Source organism: Sinohyriopsis cumingii, chromosome 19 (genome assembly GCF_028554795.1).
Source record: "Sinohyriopsis cumingii isolate HCF-2022 chromosome 19, ASM2855479v2, whole genome shotgun sequence".
In the NCBI taxonomy this organism is placed as follows: domain Eukaryota; kingdom Metazoa; phylum Mollusca; class Bivalvia; order Unionida; family Unionidae; genus Sinohyriopsis; species Sinohyriopsis cumingii.
The window spans coordinates 50,533,632-50,557,690 of record NC_142979.1 but is presented as its reverse complement, the minus strand read 5'-3'; the positions used below and the strand labels follow the sequence as shown (position 1 = coordinate 50,557,690).

The following is a 24,059-nucleotide window of genomic DNA, read 5'->3' as shown; positions in this document are numbered from 1 at the left end:
TACATGTAACATCATGTCCCACCCAGTCACATTGTCCTGCCACCAAGCCGACCAGCCGTAACACTAACCTCTTAATGCTGAGAGCCTAGTGAGGCAACTATTAGTACCAGTTTTACAAGTCTTTGGTATGACTCGGCCGGGGTTCGAACTTGCGACATACAGCATCCGGGGCGGACGCTCTAACCACTTTGGTCACCGGAGCGGTCCTTATCAACATAACTAATTGTAGACTCTCCTGAAAATGTTTTTTAAAAATTCAATCATAACGCAAAGATTTTTTTTAACAAAAATTAATCACCAACTAGCAGAGTATAATCCTTCGGCTTGAATCACAAGTGATTCAGAGATTTGATATGGAAGAGAAAAAATGATTCTGTTGAAATTACTCGAGGGATGAGTTTTCATTCACATTTGTTTTAGATAAGTTTACTCTTACCGCGGTTTAATGAACAAACGCAAGTTCATTAGTAAGCCTAATTTTTGTCCAACGAAAACCTCACTATCTTCACCTAAATAATACATTACCTTGTTCAAATTATGTAATTAATTTTGCAGAAAGCTGCATTTTCAATAATTAAAATTCCTTCGTCTGTTAGAGGATTTATTACTTTACTGTTTATGACACTCAGTATTCATTTCTGTTCTCCTGCTGATTTAATTAATTAAATAATATTAATTAATATTTAAAATTAAGTCTGACAAGAATAAAATGTCAACATTAACATTTGCCAATACCTCGAGCAATGTTCTTACTCAAATTATGATTGTTTAAGATCGTATTTATTACTATGTTGGCAGTAATTTATTTTGTCAAATAATATTCATCAGTTATCAATGATTAAAATAGGCCATAATAATCTATATGAATCCATAAAGAGGTTTGCTTTATCTCCGAGGAAAAGTTAAGAATTTCCTCAAAACTGAGTCATTGTGCACTATTCTTTTCTCAGGAACAAAACGATTGCAATGTGTGCCCATTATAAAACTTAGAGTCATGTTACATTATTTCTGCTCTCTCTAGATATGATTTAAATATTAATATTGTCAAATGTATCATAAGCATTACGGTGCGAAATCTCCTTTTCAGGAATAGTCTTTAAAAAGTTCGTAAAACCAGGGCCTTGTTTTCAAATAATTTTCAAATAAGACACCGAATGCCCCGGATTAAACCAATATGTACACAATTCTGTTTATCCTGACTTCATCTCAAACAATATTTACAGAAAAGGCGCACTATATAAGAAAAAAAAGACATCACTGTACTGCAGTACGTTGGTCGCATACACTATATTTAAGTGTTTGCAGTTGTGATCCGTCAAAATGTACTAAAAAATAAGACAATTAGGGGTATTTTGCAAGGTGGGAGTACACATTATCTTTCATGATCTTATACAATCATGCTTTGATGATTATATGGGCTGTTCGTAAACAACAGTATGCAAACATCGCCATTAATGCTCCTGTAATTAAGCGATTTCAAATACTCTGGAAGTTAGACGGACATGGAACCGGCGGTATTTAATACCGGCAGAAGCACCCCTCCCTGATAGGCGCTTTGTCCAAGACGTACTTCATCAAAGGGGCTAAATTAAGGGTATATATTTCAATATATATTTTTTATGTTTATAAACTGCAAATAACTTAGAAATTACATCAAATTTATTGTTCTTGATAAATACAAAATTCAGTGGTGGAACAGACCTCCAATGTGATCACGTTTAAATATCTAAAGAGACATTTGATCATAAATTTAAACGTTCCTGTTTAATGACCTTTTGCGGGTGCCGATGGGAGCACGTGTCAAACGCAACAGGACTATATATAAAGCTCCATTGATCTTGAATGAGTGGTTGCATTGGAAACGTTTGCGTTCGTGAATTCAAGCTGCTTTGAGCATTATCATTCTCTCCACAATGAAGACCATCCTCCTCTGTACAGTCCTGGTGGCCACATTTGGTAAGTTTGTCAAAATCAGAAAAGCTTGTACGATGGTTTTTATCTTTCACGTCTGCTTGTGTGTGTTTCACTATCTTGTTTTCATAAGTTTCCATGAGTCAGCTTGTCGCAAAAGTGATGCATTTTCATCAAGGGGTCATCGTAGCGAAGTACCTCACTTTGCATGCAAATATATCTTTTTTTAACCTTGTATACTTTTTTTTAAAAATGTGTTCCTATCCTACAACTCTTAACAATTTAAACTATAGTAAAACTCGAAAGATTTCAAGTATAGAAGAAATAGGTATTTTCAGATTAACGCACGGGTTGCAAATCCCCACATGAATATCTTGTGACGCCACTACAAATGTGGGCATGCGCACCTTTATGACTGTAGAATCTAACAGTGATGGTAGATTTACATGATTGAACAGTATGTGTGTGTGTGTGTGTGTGTGTGTGTGTGTGTGTGTGTATGTGTGTGTGTGTTGATATTGTTGCTTTAAACGTGTGCTATGGACACATCGTTGCATTAAGTTATTGCATTTTGTACTGTATTGCATTACATCACGACGTTCTGTATTACATTACACCGTTACATTCTGTATTGCATTACATCACGACGTTCTGTATTACATTACGCAGTTACGCTCTGTATAACATTATATTAATTTGTATCATTGCGATCTGATTAACTCGTTTATGACTTATACTAAATAAATGTAAACACGTCTTCATTTTAGGGTAGACCCGAATGCTATATACACGATCGGGAATCTTAATTTGTTAGAAATCTCACGTGCACTGCTATATGACTTGTCGCACTTTCGTTCACTGGATCTGAAGATGTGGCTATTTAATTACCACCAAAATGCAACCTCTAAGGAAACAGCTAAACGACTTTTCGTAAACAGCCTAATGCGCAATTGACATTTGTGACCTAAGTTGGGGAAAGGTGTACATATGAACTAAAGTCAAAGACAGTTCCAATAAATCTTTTTTTTTGTTGTTTTTTTTTTTTTTTTGTTTCTTAGGATTGTTTAAATGTTGCTATATTTCCATTTGGTGCGTTTGATTACCTCTGACACCTTTTTCATTTTCATTTAATATGTTTCGCCTATGTTTATTTTTTAGCACCTATTTGCGTGTCAAATGTTGCTAGAATCACTACAAAAAGGATAATTTATGTCTTTTTTATTCCTTTCTTCAAAAAAGACGTAACATTGTAATAGCTGGATACCAAATAAAAAATCAATGCTTTTTATGTCGATCATACATCTCGACAATAATAATCAATTCAAAAGAGTCCTTTATATTTAGAACGAGTATTTTAGACAGAGTTCGTTGCGTCTATGCACGATTTCGGTTTGCAGCTATTGCCGATGTCAAACACGTATGTCCATCCCTAATTTAATTTCAATAATGTAGTCGAACAAGATGACATCATGGTAGGTGGAAAGCATATATCGCTGACACTGACGCTTCTAGGAATCTTACGTGTTTCGTTTGTTCAATGAAATATGAACTGACCCACACACTGACTTGACCTGAGGCACATCTTTCTCTTGAATGAAATAATTGTATCACATTGTTAGATATGAAAACTAATCGGTCGGTATATCGACATTTCAATCCCAAATGACAACTATCGCTGTTTAAAATAACGAAAAGAACAAAAAGAAGCAAGCACCGATTTACACGGAAACGGAAACCACGTGCAAAGTCCTTAAACAGTGAAGGCGCTACATTTCGTAAATAAATAGTACATGTTCATGCGATGTTTGATACAAAACTTAGAGTCATCTATATTAGTACGCAGTAAGGCGAACTGCTGCTGTAGATTTGTGCCCTGTAACAGAGATCCTTACTTCGGTGGAAAGGGTATTAGTTTAGGACAGAGGTGGGCAAACTTTCCAGTGCAAGTGCCGCATACACAAATTTACACCTAGTCGCGGGCCGCATAGTTCATTAAGTAAAATAATTAATATTTGAAATAGCAAAAACAAAAGGTTTTTTCTAAATAACGTCTAATTAATTTTCAGTTGTTAATATGTTGTTAATATTTGAAAACTTAAACTTCAAAAGAAGCACATTTATTTGATAAACAGAGTAACATAAACAGAGTCAGTGCGAATGATGACTTGTTCCTAGGCCACATAAAAACCCTTTGTGGGTCGCATGAAAGCCCTTGGCGGGCCGCATACGGCCCGCGGGCCGTAGTTTGCCCACCCCTGGTTTAGGATATTAGCTATGAAAAATGTGTCATTGATTATTACACTAAGTTATCAGACTAGGAACGTAGTATTTAATAGTCTCTACTGCATTCCAGCAATTCGTTATACTTGGACAACTGATAATAAATAAGTTCAGATAATTCATATTTTCCGAAACTATCTAACTTAGAACACCTTAATATTGTTGTCCAGAAATTTACAGCGTAATTTTGATTAAAGAAAATGATCCTTGTCCGTAAAAGCTAGTTTAAATTTATTGCTTAAATGAATATTAATTTGTAAAATTTTCATGATTTCAAGATGAATCTCTCATGGGCATAGGAGAGGGCTCCAAGACCTGAAATTGTAAGCGATTTTTACACCAGTTGGCGGGTGCTATACTTGGCTTGTGTATGAAAATCTTGCCAGAATCGCCACAAAAGAAGGACAATGAATGTCTTTTCTAAAATCATTTGATTTATGTAGATAATAAAAATCAATTCAAAAGAGTCCTGATTGCTCAGAACATGTGTACTTAAAAAAATAATTTGCCCCTGTCCATGATTTCTATTTGCAGCTGCAGCCAATGTAAAAAATGTGTGTATATGCATTCCTGCCTTGAATTCGTGTGCTGCTGCAGTTGTCTGTCTTCCATTGTTCCGCATACCCCTCTCCCTGAAATGCGAATACTAATTTTTACTGACGCTGAAATGGCGACACATCCTTCCTATACTGAATAATGCACGCAGTCAGAAAGCAGTCCAGAGAAACTTCACACTCGACAATGGTAGAACAACTGTGATTCGCAATGCAGGTTCCCACTGTAACGTCACATGGACTTTATTGATGAAACTCACGAAGTTGCACGAGACCTAGGGGAAATATTTAAGCTTAAAATATCTTGATAGCTGTTAATCGCATCAGGTCGAACTGTTTGGATATTGCATAAGTGATCATTCATAATAATTTAGAGGTATTTGATATTGGTAACTCAGGTCTGCCTTTTTATCTTTCTGCGCCATCCTCGAATCTAAGTTTAGCAGGTTCTTTGCCTAGCTCTACCCCGTCACATTTTTAGAAAAATATCTGTACTTATTATCATTATACCTACCACAGGAGTTTTTAAACAGAAGCTGAATATTTTTGCAGTATATATATATATATATATATATATATATATATATATATATATATATATATATATATATAAGAATAATTTAAACATGGAACTTTTACTTAAAGCCACATCCCAAGCCGTGAATTGCACAACGCTTCCGGACGGATCCTACGAGGCAGGGTGTAGGTCTTTTGCCGTCTGCAAAGGAGGTGTCGGCATTATAGTAGACTGTGAACCAACTAAAGTATTCAACAACAATACAGGATTGTGTGACGCGTGAGTTAACTTTTAACGTTTATATATGTATTTTAACAGTTATTTTAACATATGACCAAAGATATTTCATCGTTTGCACCTTTAGATATTGACAATCACAGTATCATCAAATGCGATGAAAATGGGCAAGGTAATTAACTTAACATGAAAATTAAATAACAGCCACACTGGAAACTACGAAATGGCGAAGCAAAAGAGAACACAAAAAAATCATGAAAGCTATTAGAAGCGTGTCTTTTTGTGAGTTTACAACATTCCCACGTGTGTCAAATTATACCCGACACTGTTGCTAACAACCTTTCTTAATTTTATACCTTAAGTTAACTTCTATACTAGCTAAAACAATTAATTATTTTTTTTTTACTATAATTAAATTCAACGTTCCTATTGTCCATGACTCAGAAAGTAAGCATTGTCTGGGATCCACATACAAAGTTACAGACCTTATTATAAAATGTCCAGAGACCACGAAATGGCAAAAATATACCGACATATGTGCTGTGACGAATTTTTCATCCGAAATATGTGACTGTTTGGTTTTCAGTCAATATACGATTATCTGGTTACCGATAACTCGCGACAATGGAATTGTTATAATATAGTTCGTCGTTTCGTTTGCAAGGAGATAAACAAAATACATTTGAAATACATTCATTAGGTTTAAAGTTGATAGAGTCTCACAAGTCTTCAAGTATACATTAGACTCACGATTACTGGACACATTTTATTCCATCTATCAAAGAATTCCGTTGCTAAATTGAAAATCCAGTTTCATAAACACATCTGACATTCTAATCGCTAAACTACTAGAGCAAAGAATTCCAACAATGGTTATTGGAACAATAGTACAATCTTTATGGGAAAGTGGTATGACGTTTTATACTTTCTCTGTTCAGCATTGCTAACGTGAAACCTCCATGTGGCTTAGCAAAGGACTGTACAGGAAAAGCAAACGGAAAATATGCTGATGTTGATTATCACTGCACTTCCTACTACACATGCTATGAGGAAAAGTTTTTGGGCCATAACATCTGCCCAGCAGGCAAGTATCGACAAAAGGGGAAACAATATTTATCTGTCTGTCTGTTTGTCTGTCTATATATATATCTGTCTATCTGTCTATCTATCTATCTATCTATCTATCTATCTGTCTGTCTGTCTGTCTGTCTGTCTGACTATCCATCTATCTATCTATCTATCTATCTATCAGCTTAAATGGTCAATTACCGAATTTTTGTTTTTTTAAATAGTTTCTATTGCACCATTTCCGAGTCCTACCAACCCCTCCGGCCTCGTTACCAAATTCTAAGTGAAGACCGGTCCTTCTTGCACTTATTTTGATTATCTCGCAAGGAACTGCACATATTCACGTGCCATCATTTCCTCCCTGACAAAAAAAAAAACAAACTTAAGCGTGTTTCCATGGTCTTAAATCATATTTAGATTATATAATTTCAGACAGTAATAAAAATTATTTATAGAGATCAAACTCTGAACTTTAAAGTGAGAAAAAAAAAACAACCTTCACAAAATCGATTTCTTTCCCTGTATATTTTAAGTAATATAAAAATAAAAGAATATGAAAAGCCCAGTCATGTAATAATAACAGGATGCGATTGCTCACATTCAAAAAATTGTATTATAGTATGTTAGTGTAGCAAAATGTTCAAAGCTTGGAACGAGATGACAGGTCTGAGTGTATGAAAATTATATTCTATTATCTGACTTACACAAGCATTATTTGTTTTTTGTTTTGCCTAAATGAAAGTGAGAGCGTGTTACGTTCACTTTTTACATGAAAACAATATACAAGTTCTCTGTTTAAACTTGTTGATATTATTTTGCCAGAATAATCTGTTCATTATATTCATGTACGTCTGACTATATTACACTGTTAAACCACATGCGATGCTGCTGAGTTGATAGGGCTAATTTTTCTTGTACACCAGTAATTTACACTACAGCCACGTGAAAGGCATTTTCTGTATTAAAAACATCAGTCCGCAAATTAGAAATTTGTATCCTTGCCTGACTTTCGTACCTTTGTCTGACTGTCTGTCTATCTATCTATCTATCTATCTATCTATCTATCTATCTATCTATCTATCTATCTGTCTGTCTGTCTGTCTGTTTGTCAAGCAGAAATGTAACATTTGCATGTTTCTGGATAGTATCTTAATGAAAAACCGAATACACTGTATATAAATTATGTATGTACAAAACTATAAACGCATTCGAAGAAGTATTAAAAGTTCTTTCCTTCAAACATCGAATACACTGTATATAAATTATGCATGTACAAAACTATAAACGCATTCGAAGTGGTACTGAAAGTTCTTTCCTTTAATCATCGAGTTCACCTGAGGAATTAGCTCCAGTCCTATAGAAATAGGCAGTTCAGTGATGTACAAGGTAAGACACTAATGTTTGTATGTGCGATACACACCTGTATTGGAACAAGTATAAAATGAACATTGAGTGTGCATGAATGAAGGCACAATAAGTTCCTTTACTAGTGTGCATGACGACTGATGGATTGCCGCAGAGAGCGACCACGGGCCCTGGTGTCAGAAACACCCGGACCTCTCCTGGTTCTTGTTTAAAAAAACTTGTTCTTTTATAAAATTAAAAAGTGTTGTTAGGCCCGGGCCTCGGGGATATATCCCGGGTTGCCCCCCTCCCTCTTGTCGGCCCTGGACTGATGTATAGCTTCTAAAGTCTAAAATGGTAATCCTCAAATCCAGCAACCGTGGGTTCGTGTCTAGCGTGGAGGAAATATGTAACTGAAACTTATTTAAAAATAGGGTTCCAATATCAACAACAAACCACTCCGGTGGCCTAGTGGTTACAGTGTCCGCCTCTGATGCGGAAGGTAGTGGATTCGATCCCCGGCCGAGTCATACCAAAGACTTATAAAAATGGTACTAACAGCTGCCTGGCTTAGCGCTCAGCATTAAGAGGTTCGTGCTATCACTGGTCGGCCTGTTGTCAGGGTAATGTGATTGGGTGGGACATCATGATACATGTCTACGGCATGCTGCCCCAGTGCTAGACATCACTGTAAACTGCCAGACTGCGATATGACTGAAATTTTTTTAAAGCTATGTTAAAAATCGAAATCACACACACACACACACACACACACAATATCAACAACAATAACTTCCCATAGACTTGTGTCATGGCGTGTAACCGAGAGATGATACATAGGGATAATGTGTATCCAAGCATTATTGAAAACAGAATCCTTCATCATCATTGTCATCATCATCATCATCATCATCATCATCAACAACAACAACAACAACAACAACAACAACAACAACAAAAACAACAACAACGCCATTTGCTAAATTACTAAAGAAAATATTCATTTTTTATTTTACAGGGCTTGTTTTCGATGAAGGATTGGTAACCTGCAATTGGAGGGATGCCGTACCGCCACCATGTGGTACAAAGCACTAAGTCAGTAATTGATGAATGAATTTTACTTGTTCGCGATTGGTATTAAACGAGTTGACTTGTAAAGTCATTATTCGTCGTTGTGCATAAAAGAGAGTTTATTCATCATTCATGTTGTAACTAATTTATGTCTTTAATTCGCTTTTCCCCATGTATGTATGTATGTATGTATGTATGTATGTATGTATGTATGTATGTTTATGCATACATACATACACACTAAAGAGTACAATAAGTGCGCATTTATCGCCATATGCATACCTAACTTCCTATCTACCCACATACCGACCTATCTACCTAGATACCGACCTACCTACATACCAGTACTAACTGGTGATTTAGATCTTTATTTCACATTTATACACAAAGGTGTTGTGTTCCAGTTGAATTCAGACACTGGCGTTTGTAGTTTCAAATGGTAAAACGAACGTTTGCTCAACCGATCAAAAATTATGTAACAATTGTAGTAATGACCGAGATCATCTGTTTTGTATACAGTGACCTCCTTTAAAGTTTTAAAAAGAGTGCGTGCTATTTGCCTCTCAAATAAACCGTCTAGTTACATTAACGTGTCTTGTTATATCAACGTGTCTAGTCGAATCAACGTGTTTAGTTATATCAACGTGACGTGTTTAGTTATATCAAGTAAAACAAATATGAAGCGAGTTTCAGTCCCAAAATTCCCACTTACTTTAACTTCTTAGTGTACTATCGTAGCATGTATTCATATCCTCGGTGTGTGTGTGTGTGTGTGATTTTTAACGTAGCTTTAACAATTTTTGCATGATGTCCCACCCAGTCAAATTATCCTGACACCAGGCCGACCAGTCCTAACACTAACCTGTTTGATGCTGAGCGCCAAACGAGGCAGCTGTTAGTACCATTTTTATAAGTCTTTGGTATGATTCGGCCGGGGATCGAACCCACGATCTCCCACATCCGAGGCGGACGCTCTAACCACTAGGCCACCGGAGCGGTCTTTAACTTCTTAGTGTACTTTCGTAGCATGTATTCATATCCTCGGAGGGGATGCGTTTATGCGAATAATCAAAAGGAATGGAAATAAAGACAAAATTATTTATACAGTTCTGTTTATTTCAAAGGAAGAGGAAATTCAACCGTAACAAAGAATGAAAACATGCTTGAATTGCCTCATGTGGAGTATGTACAAATCTCAGTATTCATTTTCTTTTCAAAATATAACATACGTTAAAATGCATCGATGTGATTTCTCATGATCACATATCTTAAAACGTAATAATAACAATAAATTATTTTTTATCCATGATGAATATCAACTCTGTCTGTTTGTGTGTCTGTCTCTCTCTCTCTCTCTCTGTGACACACTCGTGCATTAATAACAATAAAGAATGAAATGACAAACGAAGATAATGATAGATAACAGGTAGTCCACTATGGCTCTTGATCTGATCGTGTCCTTGTCTAACCGACAGGTATCCGTATGTGGTGGAGAAACACAAAAATACAGTTTTTATCATTGTAAATGAACGCCCAACAACTGTAGTCATTAATAGTACAGAATGACTGCATAGGATGTAGTCATAGCCATCCTCCTCCATAATTATCATCATAAAGAACAACAAGTACTACAACAAAATAATAAAAATAATAATAATAATAATATTAATAATAATAATAATAATAATAATAAAAATAATAATAATAATAATATAATAATAATAATAATAATAATCTAAAACGAAGACGACGAAGAAGAAAAAAGCAGCCCTATATCGATGACCTTTGTAATGCACTTATAGTTCCAAAATATTAAATAAGCTCATATTAAACCGGCTTAAAAAAAACGAATAAGCCAATCAAAAGTGACCTTTTTAATCTAGCTCAAGCGTTTTTGTATCTCCTGGTCCAGTCCAGCAGTCCACTGAGCATAAATTCAAATTCATGATCATATTTCAAACTATGCTGAGGTTTGATAACTTTACTAGTTGCAAGATTAGAAAGAAAGGAAAAATGTTATAATTTCTTATTCAGAACATCAGTCTCGACACACCTTATACAGTTAAATTATACTGATAACTGAGAGAGAGAGAGGTAGGGAGGTTTCACTAAATTTCTCAAAAATACCTCCTCAATTGAATGTTTTCCTACTCGCTTGCCAAACGATAAAAAATGGTTAGGCATAGGAGTAGGTCAAAAGAAACATCTGCACATACAACTCTGCTTAAAACGGGTCGCAGCTATAGCTATTTATAATCTGATTACACATCATTTACCTATAAACGTTTCTAAAATAGTGGTCCATGAACATAGTTCAGGTAATTTAAAAATGAAATAGGTATTTTTAAAAAAAGCTGATTACTCAGACTGAATATTGTATAGTGTATATTGTCCATTGTCCAAGTGACATGATATTTATATTGGTATTTGTATGCAACGCAGACGCGTATTTAAATGACACAGATGGTATATATATATATATATATATATATATATATATATATATATATATATATATATATATATATATATATATATATATATATATATAACATGTGTATCTACGGCACAGAAATGTATGTGCCAAATGCATCCACTTATGCACATTTGTGAGAGCTGGAAAGGAATTTGACAAATATGCACTAGTATCAATGCACCGTAACAATATTTTGTTTTTACAAAATATAATAAACAGTCTTCACCAGCATTCTCCGTACATGTCATCAGTCTAATTTATGAATCGACTTCTAAACTTACATCTACATTGTAAGTATAATATAACATGAATTAATTATTTAACACTTCATAAATACAGTTTTCGTCGCTTAAGTTGACCTATTTCATTCAGTTGATAACAGATGAAAGTCTCCTAAGACTCTACATGAAGATGCCTTGGTACTAATAAACTCAAGATATCATTTCAAAATGGAGAATATACAGCTTGAGAACACTAAATATAATTTTTAAAAATAACAAAATGAGAATGCTTGTAGCTGGATATGACTTCTTATATTATATAGACTATCCATGAGGTTGTATACGAATACAAACTATGCAATGAATCATCTGTATACGAATACAAACTATGCAATGAATCATCTGTATACGAATACAAACTATGCAATGAATCATCTGTTTGTATACGAATACAAACTATGCAACGAATCATTTGTTTGTATACGAATACAAACTATACAACGAATCATTTGTTTGTATACGAATACAAACTATGCAATGAATCACCTGTTTGTATACGAATACAAACTATACATGAATCATCTGTATACGAATACAAACTATGCAACGAATCATCTGTTTGTATACGAATACAAACTATGCAACGAATCATTTGTTTGTATACGAATACAAACTATGCAATGAATCATCTGTTTGTATACGAATACAAACTATACAATGAATCATCTGTATACGAATACAAACTATGCAACGAATCATCTGTTTGTATACGAATACAAACTATGCAACGAATCATTTGTTTGTATACGAATACAAACTATGCAATGAATCATCTGTTTGTATACGAATACAAACTATGCAATGAATCATCTGTATACGAATACAAACTATGCAACGAATCATCTGTTTGTATACGAATACAAACTATACAACGAATCATTTGTTTGTATACGAATACAAACTATGCAATGAATCATCTGTTTGTATACGAATACAAACTATGCAACGCATCATCTGTATAAGAATACAAAATATGTAATGAATCATCTGTTTGTATACAAATACAAACTATGCAATGAATCATCTGTTTGTATACTAATACAAACTATGCAATGAACCATCTGTTTATATTTGTATACGAATACAAACTATGCAATGAATCATCTGTTTGTATAGGAATATAAACTATGCATGAGGTGGATCATCTGTTTGTATACGAATACAAACTATGCATCAGGTGGATCGTCTTTTTGTATACGAATACAAACTATGCATCAGGTGGATCATCTGTTTGTATAGGAATACAAACTATGCATCAGGTGGATCATCTGTTTGTATAGGAATACAAACTATGCATGAGGTGGATCATCTGTTTGTATACGAATACAAACTATGCATGAGGTGGATCATCTGTTTGTATAGGAATACAAACTATGCATGAGGTGGATCATCTGTTTGTATACGAATACAAACTATGCATGAGGTGGATCATCTGTTTGTATACGAATACAAACTATGCATGAGGTGGATCATCTGTTTGTATACGAATACAAACTATGCATGAGGTGGATCATCTGTTTGTATACGAATACAAACTATGCATGACATCAGGGCCGACGGGGGGGGGGGGTAGAGATACATCCCCGGGGCCAGGGCCGAACAACATTTTTTAATTTTATAAAAGAAAAGTTTTGTTTCAACAAGAACTAGGAGAGGCCAGGGTGTTTCTTATCCCAGGGCCCGTCATCGCTCTCTACGGCCCTGCATGAAATGGATCATCTGTGTACGAGTACAAACTATGCATGAAATGGATCATCTGTTTGTGTGTGAATACAAACTATACATGAGGTGGATCATCTGTTTTTGCACGAATAGAAACTATGCACGAGATGGATCATGTTTGTATATGAATATAAACAATGCACGGGATGGATCACCTCTTCGTATAGTAATGAAAACAACTCTGCACGAGACGGGTCATGTTTGTAAAAGAATACAAACTATGCACTAGATGGATCATCTGTTTGTGAAAGAATATGAACTATGCACGAGACAGATCATTTGTTTGCATAGGAACATCGACTATGCACTAGATATTTCAACTGTATAGGAATTTAAAAAATGCACGGGATGGATCATCTCTTCGTATAGGAATACAAAACTTTGCTCCAGACCGATCATTTGGCGCATATATTACTGACATATTTTATGCTTTTGGTGTTTAATGCGTGAAATGATCTCAGGATTTTCAAACCCTGGATTAACAATAAATTAAAGCTGCAATTTCTAAAATCAAATGGAGTAGTTGAAATTTTCACCGAGTGCATCGATTCTACATTTACATTGCGAATTTGGATTTGTTCATTAAACAAGTTTAACTCACAAAATATATTTATACATGTTCTTGAGTAGGAAAAAAAAGTGAAAATATATGAAATTGCATTTAAATTTTACAACTGTCATGAAGATCTATATCTAAGCACTGATTAGAAGGTATTCCATGATGTCATCAGAAAGTTGTTCTAATTCTGATAAGCTTTTTCCAGGCACCTACCCTATAAGGGAGGCGAATCTTGCAAGCTTATTTGGCCATCAATATCCATAGTAGTCTCAGTTTGAGTTGGTTCTCTTTACAAAATGCCCTGAAACCATTCATTACGCTAGTAATTTCTGGAAATATACATAGCAACATCTAACAAGATACCGTTTAGAGAACAAAGGCTTGCCATTTATTCGACAGCGTTTACAAATGATTCAAGTAAGCAAGAAGAAAAAAAAGATTATCAAAATATAGGAAAAAATGAAGAAAATAAATTACGTACCAGTGCATGTACAAATGTAATTTTTCTCATAAAAAAATGACATGCGTCCCTCCACATCTTTTTTATCGTACTGTAATATGTTAGAAACAATTATTGGATACTCTTTTCCGAATAACTACTAAAAGAATCGAAATTATGAGACAAAGTACCAATCAACGTATTAACTTCTGCATTCCATGCTATATGCATGCCGCAAGGCCGTCGAGGGAGGTACGGTCATTGGCTTACACAATTTTTAACCATGTAGCTATACATTAAACTGTGTAGAAAATTATCCAGCAATAACGCAAACAAACCAGCCTTTTTAGCGTATAGGCAAACAAATTGCATATTCAGGTATTTTATTGTTTGATCCACCCACCCTACCACTGCTGTCGATAGGTAGGAGAAAAAGAAATTAGGCATCGACGCATGCTTGTATGTATGTATGTATGTATGTATGTATGTATGTACAACAATGTGTTTGCAAAATTTATGCTAATTCCAGGTGTTTTAGAAAGAAAAATAAAGTAATTCTAGGGGACTTCATGGATCCAACCTGTTCGTTTCACTTCCGGATAATGGCAGCCATGCGTTTAGATCTGTCCATTCATTATTATTCCAAAAGAAATAGTGACGACGCTACTAAAGACTATCTGCTCCTTACGCAAGAGTTTTGACACCAATTGCTTATATCGAGTAACAAGCTTTGTGTATTCGTCTGTTTTGATTATAAAATCAGATCATATACAAAGATAAAAAGCATGTTACGGCAAATATCCAAGTCCTTGTTCCAAGTTCGCATCAAAAGGTCTGGACCCGGTTCGTAAATTTGTGAACATATCAGCTATTTCCGCGTCCCTACTGTGAGAGCGACCCGATCCCGAACGGTTACTATCATGCCCGCTCCCTTTCGCGCGCTCAGAATAATAAGGTCTTTCAGAGAAGTCTTGTTCCGAATGGGATTTATATTCGTTCCTCCAACCTCCATTTTTGGAGAATTTATCTATCTCCTCTTGATATGACCACGACTGGTCAAAACCGCTATTTTCCCTGTACCTTGAACTGTCTATTCTGTCGACAGGATTATTGCTATGGCGATCATAACTTTCGTCATTTTGGTAGTAAACTTCACTTTTTGACCGTCCAATGTTTCTATTATCCTCTATAAAGCGATCTCGAGTATCCCCGTATGGATTCCTATATGGAGGTTTGTCGTTGTCCGAGAGGGGTCTAGTTTTCTTTACAGCAAGAAGTCCGATTTTAGGATAGGCGTTATCATATGGCGAGTTCTCATCACTATGCCCATCATCATCGTACGATTTCGGCTTAGAAACTGGTGAGATGGGTGGTGATCGAGGTGTGGCTGGCTTGAGGGGGACTTTAAAACCTCCGGTAGGTAACACTTTGATTCCACCTACCATATGAGGGGGAACTTTAGCAACAGGTCTTCCTCTCGAATCGGATCCTCTGTCAAATTCTTGTCGACTTTCGAGGTTCGATGCCGAGTAGACCTCGTCAAGTGGTGGACCGCGGGGAACTGGTGAAAGAGCCCGCTGGGGAGATCTCGCACGAGGAGGAGATCTCGTGCGACCTGGTGAGAAAGCACGTGTCGAGGGCCCACGTGGACTCCCTGGAGCAGACTTTCTGAATGGATCTCCAGAAGTTGGAGGGGGGCCTTGATACATGTCGGGTGGCCTAGCTCCGTCTCTAAATCCAGGGGATGAGGGCCGAGCAATCATCCTGGGGGAATACATGTCATCTCTATTACGCTCGTAGTCATCTGAACGTCGATTATTGTAGCGATCGTCGAATTTATTATCGTATGCGCCAGAGACCTGACGCATCCTCAACAACTCCCTTTGTTCAACGTCATTTGCACGTTGCATCTCATGCACTTTATATTTATCTTCTTTGTCATCATAATACTTACTTCCACCTGGGAGACTTGGCGATGTTGGACGCCCATATTTATCATGATCACTTGGGGGTCGCCCTCTTTCCTCTAAGTATCTACTGCCCTGTGGAACGTTTGGGTAACGGTCATCGTAACGAAGATTCGGCCGATCTTCTCTTTCCCATCCCAAGTATTCTTTTGAGTCCTTGGGAAACGACCTATTGACTTCCTTGATGTGGTCACGGTCATAGTAGCTTCCTGAGCTACGATTTGGATCGTAGCTTGCTTTTTCTCCCCTAGAACTGTCTCTGAAATAGTCATCTCTCAGTTCAAATTGTCTGCTGTCTCTTAGTGCGAATTCATCTCTATCTTTTGATATGTCATCCTGGCTTCTTTGGTTGCTCGTGTAGGCGGAGGGTCCGTACGGTCCAGAAGGCGGACCGGAATACTCTCTTGCTCCTATTTTCTGGAATGAATTCAGCACTGAGGAAATTCCGAAAGCATCACTTTCGTTGTAAGTAATAAACATATGACAGTCAACTGCTTTGACACCACTGGTTCTGCGCATGACACATGCCACTATAGGAGGATGGTGCTGCTTGAGAAGAAAGTTATATTTCTTTTCAAGAACTGAGAATAGTTTTTCATTGGAGGCATTGGTAGCACTAGCTTCATCTACTGGAAGAAATGCAAAGTATTGTTTCTTTTCTTTCTTTTCCGTGACGAATCTAACTGCCTCCACGTAATGAACCGACGAAATGTCGAAGTATTCCTCAGACCTTTTCCCAGGATATCCTTTGGGAAACACCAAACATATTCCCGAAGGCTTTATCCGAATGCTAATATCTGGCGCATATTTTCTGTCATCTGACTTTCGATACTGGAAGTATTTATCCTTCAATGGCTTCTGAATGACCCCCAAGCCGGTGGTTCCCTTAGACAGCATGGAATCACCTAAGTACTGTACTGCGAACTCGGCCTCCATGGCGTGATGTGGAAAATATTGGATCCCTCTTGGATTCCTAAGTTCTCTTCTCCTTTGACCTGCAAAACAGAGAATATGGTAATTTCCCAAACAATGAAGATATTTTGAATGCACAACAACATTTTCTTTAAAAACAAAGTCTTTGTAAAGTTGACTAAAATACAAATTTGTGTCTGTAATGGTGCAACATTTCGTAGAATATTTCTGTATACAGAGTAACTTGCCTGTGGTATACATTTCAAAGTACACCCTTTCGTAGTGCATTTCTTGGGGTCAACGTGGTACGGAAACTTTAAGTTTGATGTATTGGCTACTTGCAATAATTAATCTGTTTTGCCTTGGGCATGAACTGAATTTTAATGAGGGCTCACTTGATTAACGGTTCGAGCCCGACACGAGTGCGGTGTTAACGCGAGGTCACAGCAGTAAACTGTCCAGATATAAACCAGAGAACATTTTAGGAAGTTGTGGTCCATTTGAAAATGGTGCCATAAAATGATGTTTCCCAGAATAGCTATTCATAAGGGCGGATTGGAAAGAATTTTCTGACTTCAACGGGACCAATAGGAATTTGGCGGGTGAAGTAGTAAGTCTGATTGGCTAAACTAAATGAGGAGTGTGTTCCCATAAGGAATTCAGGGTTTAGATTAGTCGCCCTCATAAAACTGACCAGTCCAAGTGTTTCTGCCGAAAGGGAAATCTCGACTCTGGGATATATGAGATAAAATGAATTTCGCATAATTTTGTAACTCTATTGCGGAGAAAAAGCGAATCATTCATATGTCATTCACATGTCACTTTTTATGTAATTGAATAAATTATTGTGTTTTATATACGGGGGTTCGTGTTGCTCTATTCTATATCTCTGCTCAGTCCTCTGTTAATCTATCCCTTATTTTCATATTTTATGTTAATTATTCGATCTGGGCAATAACTCCGTAGATAAGGATAACAAAAAGATCTTAAGGAGTGGAGATGATGTCAGACATTATATTGCCATACCCCATAACATAGCACAAATACCGGTATGTTAACGTACAAGATCTGTTAAAAGCATAATGATTTCCCATGTTTCAAGGAAATTACATCCCTCAGATACATGACCTGATATTTTTAGGAAAAGGATGATGTGATTCATGGAGTCGAACAGAATTCGTGGATAATCACTGGTGTGTGAATGTGTGTGTATGTGTGTGAATGTGTATGTATGTGTGTGTGCACCAGAATTTTTTTTGAAAACATTGGCTCCGCTGCAAGAAATGAATACAGTCTCTGGAGAATATAACGTAATTAAAGTTACTTACTTTTGTGCATCATATATATATATATATATATATATATATATATATATATATATATATATATATATATATATATATATATCTGCTAATTCAATATAAAAAGTATGCATTAGTCCATTGCTAATCTCACCAATGTGTGCGTGCATGTGGTCGAGTGTGAGAGAGCGAGTGGATGAGCAGCTTGTTATAATCATCTGTGCCAAATAAACCGAAAGAAAACAAGAAATAAATGTGTTCTTGGAACACGGATGCCGCACCACTGTGCCTAGGCGCTTACCTAAAAGCAACACAAACAAAGGTATGACGGACATAGATAATACTTTATGTCCTTACAATGTTGCGGCGAGGCATTCCAATTGTGTCAGAAATTATGTCAAATGATTGAGAGTGTGTGGTTTGGATATTTGACGTAGCTTTAGCAACGTTTCAGTCATATCGCTACGATGTCGGCAGTGTGGCAGTTTATAGCGATGTCGAGCACTGGGGCATAATGTCCCAGACATGTACCATCATGTCCCACCCAGTCACGTTATCCCGACACCAGGCCGACCAGTCCTAACACTAACCTCTTAATGCTGAGCGCCCGGCGAAGCAGCTGCCAGTACCATTTTTAGAAGTCTTTGGTATGACCATGCTAGTGTTCGACCACGCGACATCCCGCATCCAAGGCGGACGCTCTAACCACTTAGGCCACTAAAGCGGTCCAACTAATTTAACCTAACAAAATCTACTTACTAGAATATATATTCACCTTACCGTAGCCACTTGATAAAGTTGTAAAGCTACATGTATGAATCTGCATACGCTATGTACATGTATCACTGCTATACTGACAATAAATCGGATAAATAACTGCTAAGAAAGGGAGGTGCGGCATCTACGATGTACATTTTCATGTGAATCTAGTTTCTAGATAGCAACTTTCCCTTTAATAAAAAAAAAGTACACCCTGCAACCGGATGATAAATCTTTCGAAATCTATTAACCAGTAATATTAAGTAAGTTGTCAAAACAGACGCGACCAAATACCAGGTAAACTATATTAGACCAGTTTTACTGCATGCCTAAGGTAACAGGTAATATTTCTACGGATTGCACATACCTGTATGTTACTTAAAGCTTGTGTTAGTGCAAATGATTAAATATATTATGCATCAGTCTCGTGGCCAGGCATACAGAACTCAAGACTTACAAAAAGTGTCATAAGCTACACCATAATGGACACGTGTGCACAACGTTTCTGCTTCTACTTGAGTTATGTCGGAAAAAATGCACTGAATCAGCTCTTGCGTATTATGTCCGGATTACATGTTAATTCACTACTAGCAATTATAAAAATGACACGCTAACACAACATTCCTGATAATTACGGGTCACATTTTATTCTTCTGAAACCATATTCCCAGTCATTCACTACCTGGTGAAAAGAACACATGCGAGCAGCGGAGTAGCAAATGTTAAGATAGCTTCGGAAGGAGGGGAAATGGTAAATTCTTATCGAATTCTTTTGTTAGGAAGGGGTCGGCACAATACAAAGGATTTACATGCTCGCTAGAATGTAAGAGGTAGGTGGTTTGATGTCCATGGTAAGTGATGCCTTTCGAGACGAACACGGACATCAACTGAGTTTCATGAATTTACAGGGAAACGGCATCAGAGAAATTCAATTAAGTTCAAAAACTGAACCTAGTCACTAATGAATTTCCAAGTCAGTTATCAAATCGCCATTGCACAGATGATAAATGTACGACGATAAGAAAAGTATTTTCACTGAATGATTCGTCCAGTTTGGAGAGCCCCGGATGGCCAAGCGATCAAGGCGATTGCCTTTGTACAAATTATCGAAATTTCACTCCTGCGTGGGTGTTAGCCTCAGCTCAGCCAACGTTGAAACGAGAGAAAGCTTGTCAGCAGCTTTGCGTAGGACGGTTGTTCCTTCAAGGGGTCACTTTGGGTTCTTCCACCAAAGATACTGGCCGCCATGTATAGTCTATCATGTGCTTAAAAATAGTGTTAAAACCACACGACTAACCATCGTCAAGTTAGGGTCAACTATCTTCGCGTAAACATATGCATGATTCTTTTCAAAACAGAGAATACATTTCTAAAGATGCATGCATCTAAATCAAGTAACCAAGTTGCCGAATCATTACAATTTTAAACGAGGAATAAAATTCTTCTATATCTGTAAATCTGTATGTGTGTTAGAAACGCATTTCTTGTGAGTATGGCGTTTGGTTTGGGTTTGATATGTTTAACGCCATTATGGTGGAGCAAGAACCCGTGAAAACCGCTGAAAGAACCACCGACGCTCGAATAGCTTACAAGTAAGTTTTGTCACATACCCATTGTTGCTCGAGCTGAGACTCGAACTTACGCAGACAGCTGAGACGTGTGAGTAATTGTAAAGGCAAGCACCTTAGACCACTCGTCCAACCCGGGTCCCTTGTGAGTATGAGAACAGTAGTCCAGTAAGTATACACTGTGTGTGTGTGTGTGTGTGTGTGTGTGATTCAGAATTTTAACAAAGCTGTACCAATTTTTCAGTCCTACCATTTCGATGTCTGCATTGTGGCAGTCCCTATGTCTAGCACTGGGTCATCATGCAGCAGACATGCAGCATCATATCCCACATTATCCTGACACCAGACCGACCAGTCTTAATACTACCAATTAACGCTGAGTGCCAAGCGAGGCAGCTGCTAGTAATATTTTTTATAAGCTTTTGGTATGACTCGACCGGGTTTCGAACCCTTCGAAGCGGATGCCCTAACCACCTAGGCTACAGGAGCGGTCCTGTACACAAAGCGCTGATTACATTATTAGTACGAGTTTTTCAGCATCCTGATGAAAATAAAATCTATCAAGTAGACAATGCTGCATAAAAATAAAAATCTGCTCGCAATTAAATTGTGATATCTAAGATTTAAAAAACAAAACAACGTATTGAATCATTTAATTTACTCGTATTTTGAATGGTCTGCAGCATAGCTTGTCGAAAACTAAGTCGGTTGGTTCTTTCTGTTTCGGTACGTATGTATCGGAGGTGGGGGGATGCCCTAAAGTACCTCTTCTAACCATTAGGACCATGCCCGTATTCCAAGTTTCGTGATATCATTAAACCAAGGGCGCGGTCAGTGTGTCAATGACATGATTTGTAGAAGGCGTATTTTCTTAACCCGTAATGTGCTTATATTTTACCAGTCATGATATAACAATACTGCCACACATCGATAATCAATGAGACAATGACGTCAAACATTACAGTATGAATGGAGAGAATATAGGACAGTTGCCAACTTTTGTATGATGCTATGTAGATCAATAACTGTTTATTATAAAACATATTCGCGCGCCAACCCCGCCTTTTCACCCACCCCCACCCCCGCCATGCCCCTCGATGAAATTCATACGGCAAGAATAGACACTGGGGCCAATGTTAGTTATATCTCAAAATTCGTCTTTTTATGTCCAGTAAGCGTTTGACTAACATAAATTAGCGTCCCAATCATTTTAAAGTTATGGCACAGGGAACACGACTGTATGCCTGGAGGCATGACCCAGTGGTCTCATTCGAATTCCCATTTCACATTTGTCATCGCCTGGGTCATCTATCAAACTAATGAACTCTAAAACAAATTTGTGTCATAATTTTGGAGTTATTCTAAATTTGGTTATCTATCAAACTAATGAACTCTATAATATATCTGCGTCATAATTTTGGAGTTATTCTAAATTTACAATAAACAACCCGACCCCCACCCCAAAGGCTGCATCGAAGCGGTGAGGGTCTAAAGACACCACCAATACAGATCCCAGTGTTTTAAGTCTTAATCTTACACGGTTTAGGCAGATATAAAGACCACAACAAAATATACCCCCGTGTTTTTCGAGCTTAAACGGTACAGGGGGAGTTGTGTCATTATGAACATAGCAAGCAGCGGCAGAATCATACAGCCCGAAAGAGCAATGATCAGTGTGTGTGTGAGCGAGCGAGCGAGCGAGCGAGAGAGAGAGAGAGAGAGAGAGAGAGAGAGAGAGAGAGAGAAAGTGTGTGTGTGTGTGTGTGTGTGTGTGATTTGTATTTTTAACGTAGCTTTAAAATATTTTCAGTCATATCACTACGATGTCTAGTGTGACAATTTATAGTGATGTCTAGCACTGGGGCATCATGCCGCACACATGTGGCATGATGTCCTAACAGGCTACCCAGTCACATTATCCTGACACCAGGCCGACCAGTCCTAACACTAACCTCTTAATGCTGAGCGCCAAGCGAAGCATCTGTTAGTACCATTTTTGCAAGTCTTTGGTATGACTCGGCCGGGGATCGAACCCACGACCTCCCACATCAGAGAGAGAGAGAGAGAGAGAGAGAAAGAGAAAGAGAAAGAGAAAGAGAGACTTATCCTAGCAGTTGATATGATGATCAACTATAAAGTGTACGTAATAATAATCTTGTTCTTGGCATATTTCCAATTACTCTCACTAACTACCAAAATCGCATGACATTGCATAAAATACCATCCCATATTACATGTAATTAAATTCCGATGGTGAAAAGAAGCATACCTATCCGTAAGCGAATGGTTCCACGGCAATATTTCAATACTGCATGTACACTCCTGTCAGCCAGGTACCTTTCTGCATACCTATATGGCTTTACACGCGGATAACTTATCTACCAAATTTCACTCCTTAACTTCACAAATTACTATGTTGATGTTGAAAAATCAATACACCTTCACCTGCAGATCGTCCAGAATTTAACTGTCCCTTGTGTTGTCGTACCTGGATCAGACGAACTATCAACAAAAAAAAAACATTTAGACTGATACGTACCGGTCATCAGGAACAATGTCAGTTTCGCACCGTCACAGGGAAATAACGCTTTAAAAAAAAACACACAGGTTTTGATACACTCCCTTAACGAATCGTGATACCCGAACAAAGCCAAACAAGGTGGAGTGCGGTATTTTCACCATGAATGTACTCGTACTCGTCCACCTTGAGGAATGTACCACGATTTCGTATTTTTATTTTGTTGGGAGTTTGTTTTTGGTTTCTAAAATAATGGTTGGATATAAACTGGGGCGTACCTGACGTATTTGGCATCCGGGGCTGATCCTTCCTTTGGCACCCCCACAAATAATTTTAAAATGTAAACACTGAAAAATATATTATGTTTGCAAGTACGTTTTTAAGAGTACAGTGCTGTCATAAGCAAACTGGAAATAAGAATGTTTAATTTGGTTTGAAAATTGTACTGATATTTCGATTCTCCCAATGGCACCCCCTCTCCTTCTGGATGTCACCCGGGACGGACCGCCCCCTCGCCCCCTCCTAAACACGCCACTGTATATAAAACACATTTAATAATTACGTATACACTCAAG

The 24,059-nt window shown here is 37.2% G+C and overlaps 2 protein-coding genes across 4 annotated transcripts in view; one reads left to right on the top strand and one right to left on the bottom strand.

The window, feature by feature from the left end:
• Positions 1-1,801: 1,801 nt before the first annotated feature.
• Positions 1,802-9,111, top strand: LOC149775689 (chondroitin proteoglycan-2-like). Its single transcript, XM_089943996.1, has 4 exons — positions 1,802-1,956; positions 5,391-5,541; positions 6,438-6,583; positions 8,930-9,111. The coding sequence occupies exons 1-4, from the start codon at positions 1,914-1,916 to the stop codon at positions 9,004-9,006; spliced, it is 417 nt and encodes a 138-aa protein (XP_089800122.1). The 5' UTR covers positions 1,802-1,913; the 3' UTR covers positions 9,007-9,111.
• Positions 9,112-10,077: 966 nt separating this feature from the next.
• Positions 10,078-24,059, bottom strand: part of LOC149775688 (uncharacterized) — a 38,513-nt gene continuing 24,531 nt past the window's right edge. The window contains exons 2-3 of one of the 3 annotated variants that reach the window (XR_016416567.1): positions 12,679-17,421; positions 10,078-12,603 (exon numbers count right to left, since the gene is read on the bottom strand). Coding sequence is in view for 2 of the 3 variants with exons in the window: in XM_089943993.1 (XP_089800119.1) it covers positions 15,248-17,362 (2,115 nt within the window). In the remaining variant the exon portion in view is untranslated. Of the gene's footprint in view, positions 17,422-23,235; positions 23,469-24,059 lie in introns of all 3 variants that reach the window. The other 2 variants (XM_089943993.1, XM_089943992.1) reach the window with 2 other exon arrangements.